At 42.7% G+C, this 24250-nt stretch overlaps 1 protein-coding gene across 10 annotated transcripts in view; it reads left to right on the forward strand.

The window, feature by feature from the left end:
* Nucleotides 1-4954: 4954 nt before the first annotated feature.
* The window catches only part of YPEL2 (yippee like 2), an 82057-nt gene continuing 62761 nt past the window's right edge, over nt 4955-24250 (forward strand). For 9 of the 10 annotated variants that reach the window (XR_012155372.1, XR_012155375.1, XR_012155376.1 and 6 more), the window contains exon 1: nt 5041-5257. Coding sequence is in view for 2 of the 10 variants with exons in the window: in XM_073315229.1 (XP_073171330.1) it covers nt 5141-5257 (117 nt within the window). In the remaining 8 variants the exon portion in view is untranslated. Of the gene's footprint in view, nt 5258-24250 lie in introns of all 10 variants that reach the window. The other variant, XM_073315231.1, reaches the window with a different exon arrangement.

Raw genomic sequence — 24250 nt, forward strand, 5'->3', positions numbered from 1 at the left:
GCAGGACAGTGGGGTGGGAATAGGTATTGTTTCATATTCTCTGTGTATATATAAAGCCTGCTGCAGTTTCCACGATATGCATCTGAGGAAGTGAGCTGTAGCTCACGAAAGCTTATGCTCTAATAAATTGGTTAGTCTCTAAGGTGCCACAAGTCCTCCTTTTCTTTTTGCGAATACAGACTAACACGGCTGTTACTCTGAAACCTGTCTAGACATCGTTTATGCATCCTTTTTGGTTGAGACACTCCACTGGCTGCTTTTTTTCTGACTAATGGTGCAGTACAGAGCCAGTGCTGCTGTCTTAGGGGTCAGTCAGAAATGAGATCTGAATTGGCTTTATGGTATGGGAGGGAGGGAGAGGGACAAAACAGCCTATTAGTATATTCTCCACCATTCCTGCAGAAGGGAAGTAAGAGATAAAGTTACACTGTCTCTTTTACATACATGATTTTAAAAGCAATCAGGATGAGAAGCCAGACGGCTGCTGTATAAACCTTGGAAATAAGGTAAAGCACTTGCCAGTCTTTTACTCTGTCGTTTTCCTCCAGCTGGTCTTTTTACTAATGTTTCTTTCTGACAGGGTTTGGTTCTTTGCCTTGGAATCCAACTGCATTTGGCCCAAGTAAGAGCACATTTCGTCTCCTACTTTCTTGCTCTTGGATGGCAAAGTGCATGGCTCACGCATTCTGGGCTCCAAGATCTGTTAGTTAGGATTTAGTATCAAATACTGAATCAGAAGTTTGGAATTTTGGTGTGGTTCTGTTGTCTTATGACCATCAATGCTGGTGCTCAGTTAATTCAGGACAGTTGGGAACTTGTTGCACTTGCCTACATCAAAGGAATAGGGAGCAAAGAACAGATTTCCCTATATGTTTACCTGTCTTGCTCCTGTCATCATGTAATCTTAATCCTGAATTCAGGTCTGAGCATATAACCCCCTAAGCACTTTTTACCATAGAGGGAAACCAGTGCTCTCTAATCCAACAGAGCTGACTCTGCTTACAGCACTGAGCCCGCTGAGAAAGCACTGAGGAAGTAGATAGTTTGCAGAGTCACTATCGCTAGAGCCCTGTGCAGATACAAAATGTGGATCCACATCCATCCATGATCTGCAAACATGCCCCATGGATATGATGTGGATGCCCTGTAGATATCCATGGATTTGCAGGGCTCTAGCTATCGCCTGATCCCACTCCCAATGTAGCCAAAGGAAAGATTCCCATTGAATTCAGTGAGAGCTGGATTAGATCTTATGGGATATCAAAGCTGCGTCTCTGGGTTAGAACAATTCTCACCAGGTTCCCTTTATTTTTAATGTGAAAGGACTAATCTGATTAGTCCGCTTTTGCTGAGTAGTATGATGATGATAGATCTGCCTCATCGGCAGTTTTCAGAGTGAATAAGAATCCTGTCACGCCTGCACTCACTCAGGGCCGCTCTGTGTGAGAGGCCTGGCAGGGAAGAGAAAAATTGTTTCAGGGAGCATAAGAGGAAGTGACACTATCCAAAGAGACCACATTTCTAGTTAATTTTCTAACTGATTTCTTGTCAATAAATATCTACCTCTGGGCACTCCCCAATACTATAAAATTATCATTCTTGGGCCCTGCCATGTGTTGCATTTTGCATACATTGGTGAACTTCTGAAAACTTTCCTTGCATAGTTATTAGATGCAGGTGGTATTTATTTACTATAAGGGTTGCAAGTAAAATGCTTTGCTTTTAGGTGTTGGCAATGGCAGGGAAGATATGGTGGATACATTTTTCAGACAAGCCTAAGTGACTTAGGTACTTAAGGTCTGTTTTCAGCAGTTACTTAGGAGCCTAAGTACTTTGAAAATAGATGTCTAAATCGTGTAGGCACTTCTGCAGATTTTACCCATTGTCCTGAATGTTGGCCCAGGCAGGGCTCTCTAGCAATCAGTGGTTATGGTGATTGGGTTTGTGGGTTGTAAACATTTAACTGGCTTCTCCGTTCCCCCTCTAAGGGAATTGCCCCATTGCATTGACCTGCTTTAACTTATTATCAGCAGTAAGCAGAGCTATAGGGAGCATAAGGGACCTCCCACGCTGGATGCCCCCCTCTGTTTTATATCATTCCTACTGAAGCCTCTACCTCTGCTTTCTGAATAGCTTCATGATTTCTCTACGTGCTGTTCAGACAATTCAGCGTTTTTGCAAGTGTGAGAGAAAGATGCAGTTGCCTAGAATAGTCCAGATCCAGCAACTCTCTATCCCTCTCACCCCTGCCGTGTTTTTGGTCATTGATGTAGTACAGCACATCCATCTGAGCAGGAGCAAAACTGGCTTAGTATACGGCAGTACTGAGCCATTTTAAATAAATAAATCCAGCCTAGGTCACCAAGCTGACCTGGAAGATAATCACTTATCCTTCAGGCAAGTTACTATTGCCAGTGTAGAGACCATCTCTTGTGCTGCTTTGTTTGGTTCACTCAGGAATTTCCATTATAAATCAGCTTATTGTGAGAAATAAATAAATAAACCTTGCTGTATTTGTCTGACCCATAAAGTGCAAATTCAGGAACAGAACAACAAAATCACATGTTTTATGAAAAGGAAAAATCCTCTTGGGAGGAGCAGTCCGAGTCCACAATTAATTTCTAGAACACACACGTCTCTTTGGGGTGGGGGGACATGGAGAGGGCTGCTCCCTTCATACCCTATGTTCTTTTCACCATATGAAGATACAAAGAAACCATTTTTATATACTGTATAACATATTGATGTAGGAGTTGCTGAACGATCTTGTGCTCTGAACTGGTTACATTAAATAGATTGGATAGTAAAAAGTGTTTTCACAGTGATTGGTGACATGCCTAACAATTCCCCTTTCACCTAGGCGTAGCCACTACTTGATGTTATGGGGCAAGGCACTAGAATGGTATCTTGCACTTATATAGTGGCTTCTCTCTTTGGAACTTACAATATGTACAAGGTAGGTACATTTTGTTAATTCTCCATTTATACATGGGGAAACTGGGGTAGGAAGAGAAGAAAGATGATCTAGTGCATAGAGCACTTGCCTGGGACTTGGGAAACTTAGGTTTAATTCCGCACTCTCCCACAGGCTTCTGTGTGACTTTAAGCAAGTCATTTGCTCTCTTGGTGTCTCAGTACCCCATCTATAAAACATGTATAATAGCACTTCCATGCCTCAGAGAGGTGTTAAACACATAAGAACGGCCATACTGGGTCAGACCAAAGGTCAGTTTGGCCCAGTATCCTGTCTTCCGACAGTGGTTGATACCAGATGCCCCAGAGGAAATGAACAGAACAGCTAATCATCAAGTGATCCATCCCACGTCGCCCATTTCCCAGCTTCTGGCAAACAGAGGCTAGGGACACCATTCCTGTTCATCCTGGCTAATAGCCATTGATAGATCTATCCTCCATTAATTTATCTATTTCTTTTTTGAACCCTGGTATAGTCTTGGCCTTCACAACATCCTCTGGCAAGGAGTTCCACATGGTGTCTGTGCATTGTGTGATAAAATACTTCCTTTTGTTTGTTTTAAACCTGCTGACTATTAATTCATTTGGTGACCCCCTAGTTCTTGTGTTATGAGAAGGAGTAAATAACACTTCCTTATTTACTTTCTCCACAGCAGTCATGATTTAATAGACCTCTATCATATCCTCCCTTAGTTGTCTCTTTTCCAAGCTGAAAAGTCCCAGTCTTATTAATCTCTCCTCATATGGCAGCCGTTCCATACTCCTAATAATTTTTATTGCCCTTTTCTGAATCTTTTCCAATTCCAATATCTTTTTTTCTTTTTCTTTTTTTTTTTTTGAGATGGGGTGATCACATCTGCATGCAGTATTCAAGATGTGGGTGTACCATGGATTTATATAGAGGCAATATGGTATTTTCTGTCATCTTATCTATCCCTTTCTTAATGATTCCTAACGTTCTGTTCAAATTTGTGGCTGCCACTGCACATTGAGTGGATGTTTTCAGAGAACTATTCACAATGACTCCAAGATCTTTCTTGAGTGGTAACAGTTAATTTAGACCCCATCGTTTTATATGTATAGTTGGGATTATGTTTTCCGATATGCATTACTTTGCATTTATCAACATTGGATTTCATTTGCCATTTTGTTGCCCAGTCACCCCGTTTCAAGAGATCCTTTTGTAGCTCTTCGCAGTCTGCCTGGGACTCAACCATCTTGAGTAATTTTGTATCATCAGCAAATTTTGCCACCTCACTGTTTAACCCTTTTTCCAGATCGTTTATGAATATGTTGAATAGGACTGGTCCCAGTACAGACTCCTGGGGGACACCACTATTTACCGTTCTCCATTCTGAACACTGGCCATTTATTCCTACCCTTTGTTTCCTATCTTTTAACCAGTTACCAATCCATGAGAGGACCTTCCCTTTTATCCCACGATTGCTTGCTTTGCTTAAGAGACTTTGGTGACGGGTCTTATCAAAGGCTTTCTGAAAATCTAAGTACACTCTATCCACTGGGTCCCCCTTGTCCATATGCTTGTTGACCCCCTCAAAGAATTCTAGTAGATTGGTGAGGCAAGATTTCCCTTTACAAAAAACATGTTGACTCTTCCCCAACAAATTATGTTCATCAATGTGTCTGACTTCACTACATTAGACCGTGAGCTGCTCAGATACTGTGGTAAAGGGGACCAGATAAGTACCTCAGATAGGAATAAATTCAGAGAGAAGTGAGTTGACCAAGATCTGACAACAGGTCAGTGGCCAGGAATAGAACTGAGTCCCTCTTACTGTATCCTTCTTCTAACTCCTCCATGGACCCTATGCTCTAACAATAGACGATTATCCGAACTCTACCATTGTTGGAAGTCATCATCCCTGGTAGTGTATGCGTGTCAAATCTGTTTGTCTGGTGTGAATTTGAAGCTATTAACTATATTATTTATTCTTTTGTTTCTAAATTTAGGTCCCTGTGAATCCACCCTTTGCCTCTACCAGAATCTCTTCCTCTGAAGCCATCACCAGTGTGTGGAGCCTGCCGCACACCCATCACCTACCAAACCACGGCCTTTACCTGTGTCTTCCGTTGTTTCCCGTGTGACCCTTCTTGTGGGAGCGCCTCCTGGGCTACCCCAGAGTTCACGCAGCATTCAGTGGCTCCAATGGTGAAGATGACGAGGTCCAAGACTTTCCAGGCATATCTGCCTTCATGCCACAGAACCTATAGCTGCATTCACTGCAGGGCTCATCTTGCCAATCATGATGAACTCATTTCCAAGGTACGTGCAAGAACCTCACCCTGCAGATAGTCAGGTTGAATCTCCCCAGAGAGGAGACATCCCTAATGTAATCTGAGCTGTGTACTAGGATTGCAGCCTGATTAAACTCCTTTCTCGTTGTTTGTGGAGATGTCTGGATTATTGGCATTGCAATTTGGGCTTTGAAAATGGATATCACTCTGATGGCTCTTGCAACTTGATCAGTCTTTTTGTTTTCATTTGATCAATAAACTAGCTTCAGGGCGCAGGTTCGTAAACTCTAGCCTGTGGAGCACTTGCTGGTGATCTGTGGAGAGCTCATATCTCATCCTGTGACACTGGCTCTCTTCCCCTTTGTTTCTTGTTGCAAAACTGGATTAATAGATGGCTAGAAATATATCAAAACTCTTACTGATATTGCTTTTCCCTGTAAGCACTTGCTAAAGTAGCCACAGGGATGTTGTGAATTGACAGGGAGGTATCCACAAGACACTCTATTAAAATGTGGTCCACACCGTGGAAATTTTGGGTGGCCCCTGCTTTAAGGGAATTCCACTGTAGCTTGTTTTGAAATATAAGGTAGCATCTCAGACTTGCTGAATTTGTGCTCACATTGCTGTAGCTTTGTAGGCCTGTTAGCAAGACACCAAGGGAGTGTGGCCATTAGAAGTAGAAGTGGAAAAGCAATGGGATGACAGGGTGGCTCTAAGCCACTGTTTCTCATACTCTAGTCTGTGAATCACCCTGGGGAAGGGTCCTGATGGTCAGCCGAATTTAAAAATAAATATCTTAAGAGCCAAGCAATAGGAAATCTGAGTGATGGGGTGGTGGAAATGGGCCCATGAGAGATCTCTTTCTAAAGTGTAGAAACTGCTGATAGCCCTTCACAGAGTGGCTGTCAGCTCATTGTCCATTGCTGGGGTCAAGCGTCAAGTTTCCAGGTCTTGGCTGCCTTGGCAGCCAGGCATTCCATAAAGTTTATTCAGCTTGTAAAGTTTGGGTTCAGAAAAAGCAGACACACTACAAGATTTATTAGCTGAGACAGGAGAGGAAATTGCAGTATGGGTTCTTGACAGGACCTTAAACGAGTTCTCAGCCACTTGGAACAGTGCAGCCTTGAGATGGGCAAACTTAGATCTCATGGTATGTGGGTGCTTTGCATACAGTGTTTAGAGTGCCGGAAAGTGCATGGTGCCCTCCTTTTACCCATGTGCACAGAAAGGCTTAGGATGCATCACCTTGTATGGTGGGAGTCAGTCCCTGGCTTGTTAAAATGCTTGATAGCCGGGGGGGGGGTCTGGCTGGGTTCTTGTTGATGCTCAAATAGGGCATGGCTGTGAAAAATGCCTCCTTCCACCTGAGACTGGCTAGATGAGAGTTCCCCTCCCGCATTCTGCTGGATGCTCAGTGGGCCATGGTGCTCCATGCCTTTGTGACATGACCTCCCTGCTTGACAACTGTAACGCAAAGGACATGTGAGCACTCCAGCACTGACAAAAAGTCTTCCTAATCCAGAACAGCCAATCTCACCTGCAGCACCAGCCAGCACATGACCCCTGTGCTCTGCTTACTGTACAGGCTCCCTGTAGAATACCAGCTCTAATTCAAACTCTCTGTCCTAATTCTCAAGGCCTTCCCTGGGTAGTTGGGAGGGTTTCTCTCACTCCATGACCATAATGACCTTCCTCAGCAGTGATAAAGCTGTCAGCCTCCAGTGCAGGAGACTGGGCTTTACAGCCAGCCCCGCTAGAGCATCTCAGCAGAGGGAATTAGAATGGCCACAAACCTGTTGGCCCACAGAGAAAAGTCTAAAACTTACTTCATTGCCTTAGCCTTCCCAAAGGCACACACAAATACAGCAAGGAGGAGGAAAGGTGGGTGAAGGCTAGATGCAAAAGTGAAGGGGTAAAATACAAAGCCCTCGTAGTTGCAGGGGAAATGGGGAGGAAACTGTAGGACCGGCAGCCTGTTGTGATCTGTTTAATCTTGAGGAGAATATTGGATGCTGCAGCAGTGGGCACTGTTATAAAGTAAAAGGATAGACCCTGGGTGTCCATGGGGAACCCTGACAACTCACTTCTGAGAGCCATCTTCAGGGCTTTTGAAATAGAAATACGTGCAACTTTCTCTAATGGTTAGAGCACAGGACTTGGAATCAGGAATTGCTGTGTGACCTGAGGCAAGTCACTTATTTTCTTTGTGCTTCAGTTTCTGTAAGATGGGGTTGGTAACTTCATACCACATACGGCTGCTGTGAGGATAAATCAGTGTGTAAAGCTCATTAGAAATGCTAAGTATTGTGAATAAACTTGCTGCTATAAATGTAACTCTGGATTAGCTTTTTTTTTTTCCCCTTAAAGTAGTGCAGGGTCTCTGTCCTCCCCATTTACACTCTCTCTCTCTGCCCAACTACTTGAGTTTATCTTCACTTCTTAAGGCAGCATTTTAAGGCTGTTTGGAAGATGTAAAATGCATCTCTCAGGAGCCCATCTCTGGACTCATCCTTTTGAAACAAAGAGAGGAAACCCATTGTACGTGAATTACCTATTCCCAGAATCAAAGACCCAAGGCACTCACTCTTTCATGAGGGTGCTTGTTTGAGCGAACAGCTGTTACGGACTTGTGACCACAGGAAAAAAACAACCCTTGGTAGAGTTTGAAGGACTGCTCACCTGACACAGTCCTTTTGGAGTTGGAGTGACCTCTGGTAGTAAGCTTATTGGCAAGTCTGTTTAAGGGTTTTTTCATTGTATTTAATGTTTTCTGTGTAATGCTTTTACCTTAAGAATAAATATGCTTGCTTAGAAAGAGCTGTGTTGTAACTTAACTGTAGGTAATCGTGTTGCTTATAGCCTCTGAGGAAGGAAAGCAAATCAGGCCTGCTGAGGCAGTCTGCATTGCTGGGGATATCACAGTGTAGACAGGGAACTGTGCAGCCTGAAAAAACTCAAGAAGGGGAGAGATGGTGGCTGGGGAACTGGAAGCCTGAGAATTAGTGCCCTTACTGAACCATGGAGGGGGAATTGTTTGGATTTAAACATACTTCTTTGCAGCCCTACCATCATTGCATGTGAGAAGCTGATTGTGAAAATGACCTGCTTGTCTTCCTCATGCAAACTCAGTATAGTGCAAGAAAGAAGCAGCAAAATGAAAAATAAGTGTCACTTATATACCCTTTCAGTTCTAAATAATCTGCAATGTTAGGGTCATGGAAGATATGTTTCAGAGTGGTAGCCGTGTTAGTCTGTATCGGCAAAAAAAACGAGGAGTACTTGTGGCACCTTAGAGACTAACAAATTTATTTGGGCATAAGCTTTTGTGGGCTAAAACCCACTTCATCAGGTGCATGCAGTGGAAAATACAGTAGGAAGATATAGCTATATATACACATACCATACCAACTGTAACAAGACTAATTAATTAAGGTGGGCTGTTATCAGAAGGAGGAAAAAAAGCCTTTTGTAGTGATAATCAGGATGGCCCATTTCAGACAGTTGACAAGAAGGTGTGAGTAAGAGTAGGGTGGAAAAATTAGCATGGGGAAATAGTTTTTACTTTGTGTAATGACCCATCCACTCCCAGTCGTTATTCTAGCCTAATTTAATGGTGTCCAGTTTGCAAATTAATTCCAAGTCTGCAGTTTCTCATTGGAGTCTGTTTTTGAAGATTTTTTTTATTGGAGAATTGTGACTTTTAGGTCTGAAATTGAGTGACCAGGGAGGTTGAAGTGTTCTTTGACTGGTTTTTGAATGTTATAATTCTTGATGTCTGTTTTGTGTCCATTTATTCTTTTGTGTAGAGATTGTCCGGTTTGGCCAATGTACATGGCAGAGGGGCATTGTTGGCAATTGCTGGCATATATCACATTGGTAGATGTGCAGGTGAACGAGCCTCTTATGGTGTGACTGATGTGATTAGGTCCTATGATGGTGTCCCTTTAATAGATATGTGGACAGAGTTGGCAACAGGCTTTGTTGCAAGGATAGGTTCCTGGCTTAGTGTTTTTGTTGTGTCGTTTGTTGTTGTGTGGTTGCTGGGGAGTATTTGCTTCAGGTTGGGGGGCTGTTTGTAAGCGAGGACTGGCCTGTCTCCCAAGATCTGTGAGAGTGAGGGATCGTCCTTCAGGATAGGTTGTAGATCATTGGTGATGCTCTGGAGAGGTTTAAGTTGGGGAGTGAAGGTGATGGCTAGTGGCATTCTGTTGGGCCTGTCCTGGAGCAGGTGACTTCTGGGTATTCTTCTGGCTCTGTCAATCTGTTTCTTCACTTCAGCAAGTGGGTATTGTCGTTTTAAGTACGCTTGATAGAGATCTTGTAGGTGTTTGTCTCTGTCTGAGGGATTGGAGCAAATGCGGTTGTATCTTAGAGCTTGGCTGTAGACAATGGATCGTGTGATGTGGTCTGGATGAAAGCTGGGGGCATGTAGGTAAGTATAGCGATTAGTCGGTTTTTGGTATAGGGTGGTGTTTATGTGGCCATCGCTTATTAGCACTGTAGTGTCCAAAAAGTTGATCTCTTGTGTGTATTGGTCCAGGCTGAGGTTGATGGTGGGATGGAAATTGTTGAAATCGTGGTGGAATTCCTCAAGGGCTTCTTTTCCATGGGTCCAGATGATGAAGATGTCATCAATGTAATGTAGGTAGAGTAGGGGCATTAGGGGATGAGAGCTGAGGAAGCGTTGTTCTAAGTCAGCCATAAAAATGTTGGCATACTGTGGGGCCATGCAGGTACCCATAGCAGTGCCTCTGACTTGAAGGTATACATTGTCCCCAAATGTGAAATACTTGTGGGTGAGGACAAAGTCACAAATTTCAGCCACCAGGTTTGCCGTGACGTTATCGGGGATACTGTTCCTGATGGCTTGTAGTCCATCTTTGTGTGGAATGTTGGTGTAGAGGGGTTCTACATCCATAGTGGCCAGGATTGTGTTTTCTGGAAGATCACCAATTGATTGTAGTTTTCCTCAGGAAGTCAGTGGTGTCTCATAGATAGCTAGGAGTGCTGGTAGCATAGGGCTTGAGGAGGGAGTCTACATAGCCAGACAATCCTGCTGACAGGGTGCCAATGCCTGAGATGATGGGGCGTCCAGGATTTCTAGGTTTATGGATCTTGGGTAGCAGATAGAATACCCCTGGTCATGGTTCTAGGGGTGAGTCTGTGCAGATTTGTTCCTGTGCTTTTTCAGGGAGTTTCTTGAGCAAATGGTGTAGTTTCTTTTGGTAACCCTCAGTGGAATCAGAGAGTAATGGCCTGCAGAATGTGTTGTTAGAGAGCTGCCTAGCAGCCTCTTGTTCATATTCCAACCTATTCATGACGACGACAGCACCTCCTTTGTCAGCCTTTTTGATTATGATGTCAGAATTGTTCCTGAGGCTGTGGATGGCATTGTGTTCTACACGGCTGAGGTTATGGGGCAAGTGATGCTGCTTTTCCACAATTGGAAAAGATATGGGTGATTTTGAACCTGATTGTACCACTTTAACCAAAATGACCCAAATGCTCCATCACTGGTAACCTTCCTTACAAAAAGGGGTTTTATGTAATGTCTGGGTGCCATTTTTTTTGGCTCAGTGGAATTAATTCTTCTGTTCCTCTTTCCCCAAATTACACAGAGATCACATGAGAGCTGTGCTGCTTTGAATGCCACAGGCTTTCAGCTCTTTTGGAGATATAAAATTGCAGCATTGGCTGATGCTTTTTGACTGAAGCTCAAAGTGGAATTGAATCTCAGTATTTTTTGTTTCAGTCCCCAGTTTCCCCTCTTACTCCTGCATCACCAGTGTTGACTTAATCTGGTTTTACAGGGTTTTGCCAAAACTGGGGATTGCAAGCACTTTGACAAGTAGGTTTTGGCATGGCTGATTATAAAAAGGGAAACCTTGTAAGCTTCAGATGGGCTGACGGCTTCTTAATCACAGTTATTTAAAGAAAAAGAATCAATGCAGATGCTTTAACAAACTCCAAAGCTGTTCCATGAACTAAGTTACCAAAATGTTGCCTGCTTACTTGGCCTTTTCTTCCATAGTCAGATGGAGAAAGTGGTTTAATAAAATATCTGTTTTATAATAACATCCAAAAAGTGGATTTGAATGTCTGCCCAAGAAAGTTCTTGGTGACTAAGGAAATATAAGGTAATCAGATGGGTTGGGTGGAGGGAGTAACTAGTTTCCTTTGCATGTTCTTTGGGTGTCTCAGTTAACATGAATGGAGGTTCTGCATGTCTAATTTTTCTCATTTTCTCATAGCAATGCTTCATTTAAAAACAAGCCACATCAGCACATGCTTTAGTTTCATTGCCCTTTCCAATGCTAAGAGTGTGGTTAAGGTAATGGACTGGGACTCAGGAGAGCTGGGCCCAACGCCTGGCTCTGCAACAGATTCAATGTGTGACTGTGGGGAAGTCCATTGATCTCTGTACGTGGTTTCCCCACCTCTAAAGGGAGATCATAATACTTCCTTTGTCTGTCTTGTCTGCTTAGATTCTAAGCTTTCTCAGGGCTGGGATTTGTACAGTGGGGCCCCAATCTCAGCTGAGACCTCTGAGTGCAATTGTAATACAGTACAAATAATAATTGTGGCATAGAACTGCAGTTTAGCAACTGCTAGACATTCAACTAGACTTTCTAAAGAGTGAGAAAAATGTATATGGTATTACCCAGAGGTTTCTTAATTTTTTTTCCTTCTCCCAAGACACACAATCTTTATAAAGTTTTCAGATCTTTTTATGGAAAATATGATCTGTAATTGACAACCAGACATTAGGGAAATCTCTCTTGTCTCATTGATTGAGGGGAAATTCATTGAAGAGGGTGGCTTCTGCATCATACTTGAGTGAGCTGTGGTTTACAAGCTATGGAATGGACTTTAACAGTGTAAATAACTTTTTCTGCTTCTCCAGCGTGCAGCAGTGGTGCTGCTTTCTATTTTGTTTTCAGCACCACCAGTGACATGGGTGAAATCCCAGTGTATCTTGTGTGCCTTTTCTATTGGAATTAATTTGTACCTGTTGTCCGGTATAGTGTCAATCAAAACCAAGAGCTGAAAAATCTCAGCCAAGCATAGCAATTCTTGTGTCTGCTATCACTAACTTTTTTTTTTTTTTTTTGGTTGTTGTAGAGACATAATCCAACAGAAATGTGCTTGATTATGGAAGTATTTAGGGAATGTCTTATGGGCTTCCTACAGCTTCCTTTTCATGGAGTTTTGTGATCCAAGTGCTCAGTACTATACAGTGAAATATTCTTTGAAATTGGCTTTAGGATTGCTTAAGAAGTTTAGTTTCCTCCTTGATATTTACACTGGACTCCTCATGAAGGATTCCTTTTTGATATAGGCAGCTGCATCTGGAGCAGTGAATTACCCCAAGTAAAGGACTTAGGAAAAAGTAGAGAGATGCAATATGTACTGCCTGTTTTTCACACGTGTGATTGGGCTGCAGAAGGGAGCCTTAGTACCAGAATGTACTTGGGACTCTGTATCTCGTTCATCTGTGCACATGCCTGACTGCTGTCATCACTGTAAGGAAGAAGTTTTGGCCTCGACCACTGATGGCTGCAGCCCTGAGATTGCTGATTGAATGGCCCCTTTAATGATCCCTCTCACATGCTATAGAGGTCAGAGTTTGTTCCATGTTGCACCTGAAGGATCACAGACATTTGAAACGTGGTGCCTGTTTCCAGACAAGACTTGGATAAATTCAAACATCTCAGAGATGCCAGATTTGTGTATGAATCAAATACAAATAACATTCAGCCAGTCCCTGTCTTCACAGGACTGTCCACTCCCAAGTAGGATTGAGGGAAACCTAAATACACAAGTCTGAATTACAAGTAGCATTCTCTGTACCAGTGGTTGGAATGTATTGCTTCAGGGTTAGGACCTCTGCTGTTTACCAGTGTGCCCCATGTTCCTATACATTTCCTGTCATGGGTACAGGCAGGGCATCTGCAAATCAGAAGAGCTGGGCAGGAAACCATTTTCCTATCTTGTTTCCTAGATTTCCACCCCCCATCCCAAATCAGGATGAAATAGTCAAAATGTTGCGGGAGGGCAGTGGAATTCAGTTCCGATTAATCAGACCATTTTGTTTCAATTTTAACCGTTTAAATTTTAATCTTTTTTTAGTATAAATTAACTGAAATTTTGAATCAGAAATCAAAACTTTTTTGTTTCAAAAATGTCAAAATGAGATGTTTCAACAATTTCAGAACTTTTTTCAAAACATTTTCAAATACCTGCAAACAATTTCAGTTTTGACAAATCTGCATTTTTCGGATTGAAGAAATATTTCCTTAGAAAATTCCTGACCAGCTGTAGATTGCCATCTTCTTGCTGGATCCCCTTTTTGCTCAACCAACCAGGATATTTTTCTCACTACTACAGGAAAATCAAGATGTGGGGTGGGGATACCTGACCAGGCAACAAATGATTTTCTCTTCCAAATCTGTTGTGCAATACCTTTAATGATGGAGGTGGAGCTCTCAGTGGACTGGAAACATGGATTTAAAATTACTCACCTCATTCTCTTGTTTTGGGATGGGGAGACCAGTTTCAGAACATCACATAGAAAGCCACAAATATCAGTTACAGAATTCAGACACACAAAGAAAGGCAGATACTGTTAAGGATGAGTGCACTGTACTAATGCTGCTTAGTGCTACATATGAAATAATAAAGTTGGTGTGTACTCTCAAAAGCTTGAGAGAGAAGTGGGTGTATAAGAGCATGAGGGAAGATTATGAACATGCTGTGCTGTTCAATGTGTATTGCAGCCTGCAAGGTGGAGTTAGCAGCCCCTTGTGCACTGGAAGAAGTTTATAATGTTGTGTGTAAGTGCTGGAGTGCGTGAGTTCTGGTCCCAAGTGCAGTGATTTACATGAGAAGCTCTGTTACTGATTTTATTTTTTTCCTTTGGTGGGTTTTTATACTCTGTATCCCTTGAGTTCTATCTTTCCTTTTTAAATATTCAGGAACGTGTCGGAGAATGCTCTGCATCTTAGTAGTAGCGTAAGTGCTATATGTGACAGGTGTTATGTTAAATGAGTATGTGTTTATTTTGTCATTGCATACCTGACTCAGCATGCATGTAACACTCCAACTACTTTGCCTCCCTGGAAATTAGCAGCACCTGCCAAATGTGTGTATCAGTGTGAGAAATATTGTAGTGGAGGATTGACAGTCCTGGTGAATCAAGTCCTCCATTTATCCCCAGAATGGGTGCCTCACAAGCTGCACTAAGGCATGCTTCCGCACCCTGCAAACATCGCTAGAGGTGACTTACTCCTGATCAGGCAAGTTTAGCCTTCAAGATCCAATCAGTCCTTGGTATCTCTAAGATTACCATGGATGCAATTAATGCCAGCTGTGGCTTTTGTGATACAATGACACCAGTGAGCTGGAATCTGCTTTGAGATCAAGGGCTACCCAAATGGCCATCAACATTCTTCTGGTTAACTTCTGGCACTGGCTGGGTGAGAGCTGATGTCCTCGAGCCATCCAGTCCAACAGCACAGAGAGAACTTATTTTACCAAAAATGCAGAGCTTACCTAGAGGAGAGCATTACACAGGAATTGCCACACTGGATCAGACAGAAATTCAGATTGTTCAATTGTCATTTTTTTATTTTTTATTTCGAAGAAAGAAGAAAACCTAGTTATTTCTTCGTGGACTCCAGCTTTTATAGATACCTGGTGCAATGTTAATATCTGAACAGCCGTATTCGTGTAAGGATGTCAACGCGTGTAGCAGGTGCTTAGCACCTGGAAGATCCAACAACCTAATTTAGATGTCTAATGAATTCAAGTACTCTTGTTTTAGAGTCATATATTTTAAAGCCAGAAGAGGCCATCAGATTATCTAGTCCGACCACCTGTAGGGCCGGAGAATTTCATCATAACTAAAATATGTCTTCCAGAAAGGCATCTGGTCTTGATTCGAAGACTTCTGGAGATGGAGAAGTCTCCATTTCCCTTGGTAGTTTGTTGCAGTGGTTAATTACCTGCAGTGCTTACAAATGTTTCCGTTTGTATCATAGACTTTGAATTTGTCAGGCTTTAATTCCAGTCATTGGTATTTGTTATGCCTCTTCTGCCAGATTTAAAGAGCCCTTTAATACCTTCTATTTTTTTCTCCAAAACAGTACTCCGACTGTAATCAAGTCACTTCTTGATCTTTTTTGATAAGTTAAAACAGTTTGAGTCTTCTGAGTCTCTCACTGTGATGAATTATTTTCCATACTACAAATCATATTTGTAGCTCCTCTTTGTTCCCTCTCCAGTTGTTTAACATCCTTTTCATAATGTGCATGGAGAACAGCACATAGAATTCCAGGATCTGTCTCACCACCAGTAAAATTACCTCCCTGTTCCTCCTCACTGTTCCCCTCTTTATAAATCCAGAGATTGCATTTGCCACAGCATCACTCTGGGAACTCATGTTCACTTATTTTTCCACTTTGACCCTGTTAGACACCCACGTGTGACAATTTTGGTAACAGTTCTCAGTTGCCCTCCAGTTAATGTTGTCTCCTTAATTTCATTCAGTTCCTAGCCGTTATTTTCATCATGTGTCTAGCGCTTTGCACTTATTTGGTAGTCTTACAAGAGCCCAGACTATGTAAGCAACGAACAAGGAAACAGTTCTCTAGAAAGTAATCCTTTTTGGAGCCTACGTTTGCAGTGAAATTAACTAAAAGCTTGTATATTTAAATACACAGTATTTAGTATTTCTTTACTTCATTTTATATGAAATGCGATTGGTGGATCTCCCTTGGATTCCTAGCAGAACAGATGTCCACATCACAGCTGCCATTAATTTGGACCCCCTTTATTCATCATCTTGACAGAGAGCCGAAAGACCGAATGGGCCACAGAGATGGATGTTACCCTCTTAACTCCTTCCCCAAGGCATCCCTCTAGGGCAGAGTGGAGTTGTGCTGTTGTGTGATGCCTGGCCTGTAGTTGTTGTTCTGCACCTCAGCAGAGGACATCGGTCTCCAGGGCTGTCATTCTGGCATCTCTTGCCTGCACAAAGAATTCTTTATTTAAAAAATGAAGAAAACAAAATGCCTATTCCTGGAAGAGTCAGAATGTGAAATCTGAGCAGTGTAATAAATGTGAGTAATAAGACATATAACTATGTCAGGGTTCCCTCCCCACTCTGAACTCTAGGGTACAGACATGGGGACCCACATGAGAGACGCCCTACGCTTATTTCTACCAGCTTAGGTTGAAAACTCCCCAAGGCACAAATTCTCCCTTGTACCTTGGATTAAGTGTTATGCTGCACAGCCCCCTAAATTAGATGTTCAGGTCCCATGGTGTGCCGTGCTGTAATTGCTGCTTTGGGGGCTGATCCTGCATGTTGCTGAGCTCCTTCAACTTTCAAGGACCTTACTGGATGTTGATGGTGCTCAGGCCTGTTATTTACTCAGCTCTTGGATGTTTAATAGGAAGATCCAAGCGTCGTTCATATCTCCCTGTGTAATTCTGTTTATATAGCAATTCTTGGTGATTTAAAACGTTTTGTGCTATTCTTAAAAAAAGTAATAAATAAAAATCAACATAGTTTAAAATTCTCTGGATGGGGACGAGGTGAGCATGGACTTTCTGACCGGTCGCTTTCTTTGCAGAAATAACTCTTCCATGATCTGCAGCTTCCTCCACCTTAGTATTAATGATCTGGGGATAAATACAATATAATTCCCATTTATTATCCAGGGAGCCGCCAGGGCTGCAGGGTGGTGAATCATCTTTGTGGGTTTTTTTTGCTGCAAACTCCTGAAGACTGAAGTTCCTCAGCTCTGAGCCTCTCTGGTGTTTTTTGCTTTATCTAATACCAAGAGGAGGAATTGCTGACTGGTTTGAGGAGTGTGCTAGCAGAGAGAGCTGTCCTCCAAATTGATCATGCAGAGTTTTTAAAAATCACATAGCTTTTAGACCTCAGCTAGAACGTGGGGACACTTCTCCTGGCCTCATAAGGAGGTACTGATAGTAGATTGTTGTTGTGTTAAGGAAGTGCAATGAAGGGCCAGTCCTCCCTCTACCATAAATGTGCCCTCAAGTGGAGATGATCCTGACCGACCAGGAGGAGACTTTTCCACTGCATTCTCCTTTTCGAGAACAGGAAGTGCTATAAGGAGAGGGAGTTGCATCTGCTTAGGACTGCTCGTTACTTCTGGCCTGGAGTGTGCAAATCTGCTCAGCGGCCTTGCTTCTGTTGTCCTGCATATTGTTTCTTGGGCATGGGAATGAGTCCATCTGCTGCAGGCTAGGTGAGGACCATCAACTGCTACAGCTCTGAACTAGAAGATCATGTCGAACCCCTTAGCCCATGGAGTTGAAACAGACAGAATTGAAACACAACCACGGGGGAAACCCATTCTGTGTCCCCACTCTTAAAATGAGCTGTGGCTTTGCTGCTAAAGCGCAACTGGTAGGCTAGAATACTCAGTTATAGAGGGAGGTTGAGGCAGAGTCCATCTTTCCCTGAAAACTGGAATTTCAGATGATCTGTGAGCTCGCCACATAACTAACTGGCATGAAAGAAGCCATAATAAACCAATTAACAGAGATCTGAAGTCAGGATTCCTGGGTTCCAATCCCAATTATAGAGTGCTGTTTAGGGGTTAGAGTGTGAGGACTCCTCTACACAAAAAAGTTACTCCAGAATAAGGTAGGGTGTAAATTTGTAAGTAGAAAAACTGTTCTGTAATAACTCCATGTGTAGACACTCTCATTTTGGAAGAGCCATTCAGCTCTAAATTCTCACTCTGCCTTATTCTGGAATAATTTTCATGTATTGACAAAGTCAGAGTCAAGACTCCTCCATTTTAATCCTAGCTCTACTGCTGTCATGCTGTGGTACCTTGGAGAAGCCTGATGACTTCAGGGTCTCAGTTTACCCATCTATATGATGGGGATATTGCTTCCCTTCTTTATAGGGCTGCTGAGTTTCATTTAATCTGTGCAGCATGCTCTTTGAGCCTCATGCAAGAGTGTAATAGTGATATTAAAATGAGGTCCAGTACCCTACCCCTGCTTTTAAAAGGGCAGGAACACACAAATCTAGGCATCATGACAGACTGAGTAGGGGGAAATACATTTTGTTTTTCTTCTTCCCTGCATTAGGATGAGGTTTCTAATGCCTTAGTTTACTGTCGTGGTTCTTGTCAGAGGGTCTTTACTCCCTACTTTACTCCGTCCGCTGAACAGCTCATTTTTTTGCAGAAGACTGTCTCTGCACTTTATATACTAGATACTGCCACGCTGTTGCTGTTATGAACCTCCTGGCTGCCTTAACAGAATGCAATGTTCCACTAATACCATATGGACAGTTACTATTAAGGCAGTAATTATATAACTGTGTTGCATTAATAGGTTCCATCTATCATTCCAGCTCTGTTCTGTGTTTATCTTTAAAATCTATAATGGAGCAGTAATTAAAATGGAGAGAAGAAAAAGGGCCCTGCCCTCGCTACCAGTCCCTTTTCAAGAGACTCAGTTGTTGAACATGATAAGCTAGCACTAACCTACAGGAAAACAGCATTCAAAATGGGAGGGGGGGGGGGAAAGGAGAATCAGCAGCTGCTGCAGCAATTGCAGACTTGCCAGAACAAAAGGCATTTTTCATTACTTTTTGTGTCCAGCTAGAAACAGCTGGGCCTTCTGTTGTGTTTTATTTTTCCAGATCCTTCACAATAAATAGTAGTAAAGTGGAAGTGGATATTTTCAAAGTGCCCTTATGTCCTGAGGCTTCTGTCATTGCATTTTAGTTCTGACATTGATGGCTTGATTGTCAGAGGTCCCGAGCAACTGCAGCTCTCATCAACTGCGCGGAGAGCTGAGGATACTCAGCACCTGTAGAACCTCAGGTCATGGAGGGGGAGGATTAAATGGCAGAATTCTGCCATCTGACTTAATGGAGGAGGCATTGGGAGATACGGGTTCTGTTCCTAGCTGTCACCTTGTATGGAGATCACTTCACCCCTCTGTGTCTCTTTCCCCTCTCACCCTTTGTTTGTCTTGTCTGTTCAAACTGTAAGCTCTTTGGGGCAGGGACTGTCTCTCACTGTACTTATACAGCACCCACCACATCCAGGCCTAATAATAATGCTTCTCAACTGTTCGTAATGAGGCAGAGGATTAACATAGACCTTGTACTGTAACTTTAAGAAGTGAAGCTAGGCAGTAATAAAACCCCTTTTCAATACAGCACTTCCTATGTGAGTATCCCAGTGTGCTTTACAAACATGAAGGGATTGTCTCGTAACAGTTGTTCCCATTTCATTGATGGATAAAATGAAGAACAGGACAGTCAACTCATTTGGCCAACTCATTACAGAGTTGGGTAAAGAGCTGAGTACTAGGTTACACTCCGTCCCATTGTCTGTGCTTTGAAATGGATTAACCTTCAGCCTTCCCAGCAGAGCCATGCAGCCTGATCTGAACCAAACAGGATGCAAGGCTACAAATGGCTGGGATGGGTCAGGTCTGAAAACAACCTGATCCTCTATGGCTCTGCTCTGGTTGTCTCTGCCCACCACCTACTGCCCATGGAGTTGACACAGCATGGCTGCATGCCCCGCTCCTGCCGACTGCTGCCACTCTGCTGCACTCTCCATGCTATGGAGGGAGTGTGCCCATAAGTAGCAGCGCCTTTCACTCTGGAGCATGCAAGTGGGGCGTGCAGTTGCTGCCACACTGAGCCCATGGGCAGGAGGTGGTCAGAGCCAGAGCACAGGCATGAGACATGGGTAGGAAGAAGCCCAAGAACAAGGCAGGGGCATTGACACAGTTTGGGAGGAAGTTTTGGGTCAAGTTGGAAAATGACTTGACGCTCTTGTGCTCAGGTAGGGTTTGGGTGGGTTGCGGTCTAATTGTGTTTAGGTCAGGCTTTAAAAGCAGGCCACTACTTCCCAGTGTACAAGGGTATGTGGTGCCCACACTAACCACAGAGCTGCTGGTGTGGCATCGCTTGGCTAATATAACTTAGAACATTGGTATGGAAAGTGAAGCAAGGATTCTAAGCCACATGTCAACTGCCCTGCTCTCACATGATCATAAATAGCCTTTGTGCTGCTCTTTTATTTGTTGTTTAACTGATTTGTGCCTACACATGAATACTGCCCAGATGATTGATGGAGCTTGTTAGAAAAACCTGGATTTCCTTTGACTTGCCAAAAAGGATAATTACTATTGAGACAGCAGTAACCATACAACGCTCTGTTCTCCCCCCCAGCAGAAGTGAAGGAAAAAGGTGCATCTGTCTGCATAATAAGAACATATTCAACAGGAATAGAATTGAATCCATTGATAGGTCTCAGGTGACTTAGTGCTAAATTCCCATCCCACCTACAAAGCCTGAGTATGTATAGCAAGCACAGCTAACATCTTCAAAGGCAGCTCTCTCCTCTGTTTGTGTGTGAGCCATGTGTGAATTGTTATCTCAAAGCAGCTCTGGTGTCATGCCTCTGAGCAACTTGGCTGTATCATTTTTAAAAATTGCATCTGCTTAATTTCCTTGAGTATTTTCATCCCTTTGGCAGATAAGACCAGGTTTTGATTACAGTAGTGCCAGCTCCAAGCATTCAAACCTCATGAGTCAGGCTGAGAAAAATCAGGAAAGTTTTATAGAATAATAAATCTGGGGTGTTTTTTTATCTGCTTGCTGTTTTTGAGCCTATATAATTTGTGTTTTCAAGCTTTTCTCTGCAAGTGTGAGGGCTAGAATCTTACTTTTCTGTTAAAAAACAAAACAAACAAAAACACCCCCCTGAGTTTTTAACACATCACATGACTCCAGGAGTTTGAGCTTTAATAACAGCATGAGATAGCCAAGTCTCATGATAAAATTGTGAGAGTTAGCAACACTGCATTTGAGTTAACTTTAAGGCTTCTGGGGGATGGGGAGGTTGGGAACAGGTTGATTTGTATCTACTTTTGTGTTTTGAAACATTGCACTGAGCTTTCCCCAGCCTTCAGCTCTGCAGAGTAGTGTTAAATGGCTATTAGGAATGTGTATGCATGGAAAACTGACTGACCTTTGGTATTTCCCCAATTACTGACATTCACTAATCCCATCGACTCTGAAGTGCTCTCCCCTTACCTCTCTAAAAATTGCTTGGACGCTATTTAAAAAAAACCTTTGAAAAAGTCACGCCTCTCCTGACATTAAGGGGTGATCAGACTGACATATGAACTGATTTGGTAATGGTGAAATTGTTTCTGGACACTGACCTATTTAAATCCATTGTATAGCCTGGCTGCTTGAAAGCAAAGCAGCCCAAGTGTGGCATTGGTGTCACCTCCTTGTTATGCTGATATGTCTTTCAGACTCTACCATCCCAATAAACAGCATAGAGCAGCATTTCATGGCTCCTTTCTGCTCTGATCAGTACCTGCATGAACCCATTTATTTTCCATCTTTCTTGGAAACAACTGTGTACCTCTGGTATGGAAGTTGCACTGAGTATAGTGTCCTAAGGCTGTTTTCTCTTCGTTAAGGCTACATTTCCCTTGGTGCTCCTGAATATGTATTTCCAGCCATTGTTGCCAGCTCCCACTATTTAATTATGAGTCTTGCGATATTTGGTGTATTTGTGTGGTTTTTTTTTTTTTTTTGAAGGCCCAGCTCCTTGAAAGAGTGGAATACAAAAAAAAAAAAAATCTCGATTTCCTTTTTTTAAAGTATATTTCTAGCCTTCGTAATTGCCAATTCAAGGTGGAAAACATTAACGCTGAAAGCTCAAATACCAGGAGGCAAGTTTAAAAAAAATAATCAAAATTTAGGGGTTCTGGTTTTTTGTTTTTTTTAATGCCATGATGTTTAAAGCCAGTCTGATGTTTTTTGAGGCCAGAACCAGGATTCTTGAATGCTTGGGTTTGGCATAAGTGCAAAGCCTGAAGACAAAGGCTGGCCGAGTCCTAGTAGGCCCTTAGACTGTGATTTACAAAGGGGCCTAAAATGGTTAGGAGCCTGACTTTGATTGCCTTTCAGGGTGAACTGAGGAACTAATGCCCTTAGACCCTTTGGGAATCCCACTCTTAAGCTTTTAGGTTTCTTCCACTATGTGACAGAATGAGACGAGGAATAGAGAGCTAGCTGGTGCAAAATTATTCCTCCAGTGAAAGAGAGGCTGTGGATGTGAAGTTATCAATATGTTGTTAATGAAGTGGCTACTCTGTGTGTGTGCACTGGTGCCCCCTATTGCACAGTATCAGATGCAGCATAGTGACTACCACAAAGTTTTTAGGGGGCCACTGATTTGTTATGATGTGCTGGGTAGTGTGCTGTAACAGTCTCCATTTCAGCATACCTGGCTGAGAGACCTAAATATTCCACTTGCTGGTAGTGAACCTTTTTCTCTGTCAAAAGTGACATCCCATGAGGCTTTGGCTGACATAGGAGAATTTAGCTCCCTCGGGATGGTGGTAGTGGCACTAATATAGCCTGGTGGTAGTTTAGTATGTGTGTGGATAGACCTTTTGTACCGTTGTTGCCCTCAGTCTCTCCCCACCTATCCTGTGCAGGGAAAGTGCTGAGATGTTTCCTGTTTGGACAAAAGGTGTTTATCAACAGCATGACTCTAGCCAGCTGAGCTTCTAAAGCAAGCCCAGTGCCATTTGGGTGTGGATGGAACTGAGGGGTTTAACGGGCACTTGCAGCTGCTGGCTAATGGAATAATAACCAAATAATGTCTCAATTTCTCTACTGCCTATTGCCTTTCATTACAAAGAATAACAGAGCAGCACATTGCAAACTGAGATACCAGCACCACATAAGGATCACTTACTCCATACGTGAAATGCTGCTCTTTCTGAGGTGAAAGCTGTTTAATGTTGCACAGTAGCAATAAGAGAGGAAACTGAAGAGAATATTGCATCCAATTGAACAATTTACATAGGTCAAACTGAAGTAATTTAATTAACCCAGAGTTGAGTTTGGCCAACTCACTGTAATTCCACTTCTACTTTGGGGCTCAAATATCATTAAGGACCAATGCTAAATCTCAGGTACACAGTTAAAATTGAGTTAGGACACATCTACACTACAAGGTGGAATAGTAGTGTAACCAGTTCCCCTGATCTGGTTTTGTATGTAACGTAGAATAGAATTAGCTCAAAGTTTCATTTGACCATTCATGATCCCTAGTGTGCTGGAGGACAGGTGGAATTAATGGAATCTGGAGAAGATTCTGCAGTCAGTCATGATTTAGGGACTAGCTCATTAAACTTGTACTTACTTGAGAGCAGCTAGCACAGATTGGAGAAAGGCAAACCATTTAATTCCACAGCACAGAATTCCAGAGCCCACAGCACATTTTAGAATTACATTTTCCCATCTTTCTTTCCGTTAAAGTTCAAGTTGTTAACTCACAAATAAACTCATAAATCGTAACGAACCTAGCACTATGGCCGAGCATACTGGTTGCTATAAATGTATGGAAAGATTGTTTCTTGCCCTCAGACCATTTTTGCCTATTCAGTCAATGGGCCTGAAAGATGCCCTTCAAGCTGAGCTTTCTGGTGATGTTGCTTAGTAAGTGCGTTACCAGCAGATAAGGGTTGGGGCTTGAAGAAGAGGGAGGGTGTAAGGAAAGTAAATAAATCCTTCTGACAGATAGGACTACATTGCTGATGGAGTGTCCCTTCGCTGCATACACTAGTGTTGTAATGACACGAACAAGCCAGAGCTCTGTCCTGCTACTGATCAGCGAGTTGGCTCTGTTTGTTTCTTCAGTACAGGAATCCAATTTGGAATAGGTGCACATAAAATGACTAATGCTTCTGCTTTAGGATAGAAGTGGGGAGATGGAAATACTAATGTTTAGAAACAAGGAGCTACTGTGTTGTGGGAGACTGGGGGGCGGGGGAAATAGGGAATACCAGCAGGACTGGAGTCAGTCTGTATTCTCTTATATTCTAATCCAGCAAGCTAGGCCTGGCCATAGGTTAAACTGCATGAAGATTTTACTCAGTAACTCTTTATCAACTCCAGCACTAGATCGGAGTCAAA

This window comes from Lepidochelys kempii, chromosome 17 (assembly GCF_965140265.1).
Source record: "Lepidochelys kempii isolate rLepKem1 chromosome 17, rLepKem1.hap2, whole genome shotgun sequence".
Classification (NCBI taxonomy): Eukaryota; Metazoa; Chordata; order Testudines; family Cheloniidae; genus Lepidochelys; species Lepidochelys kempii.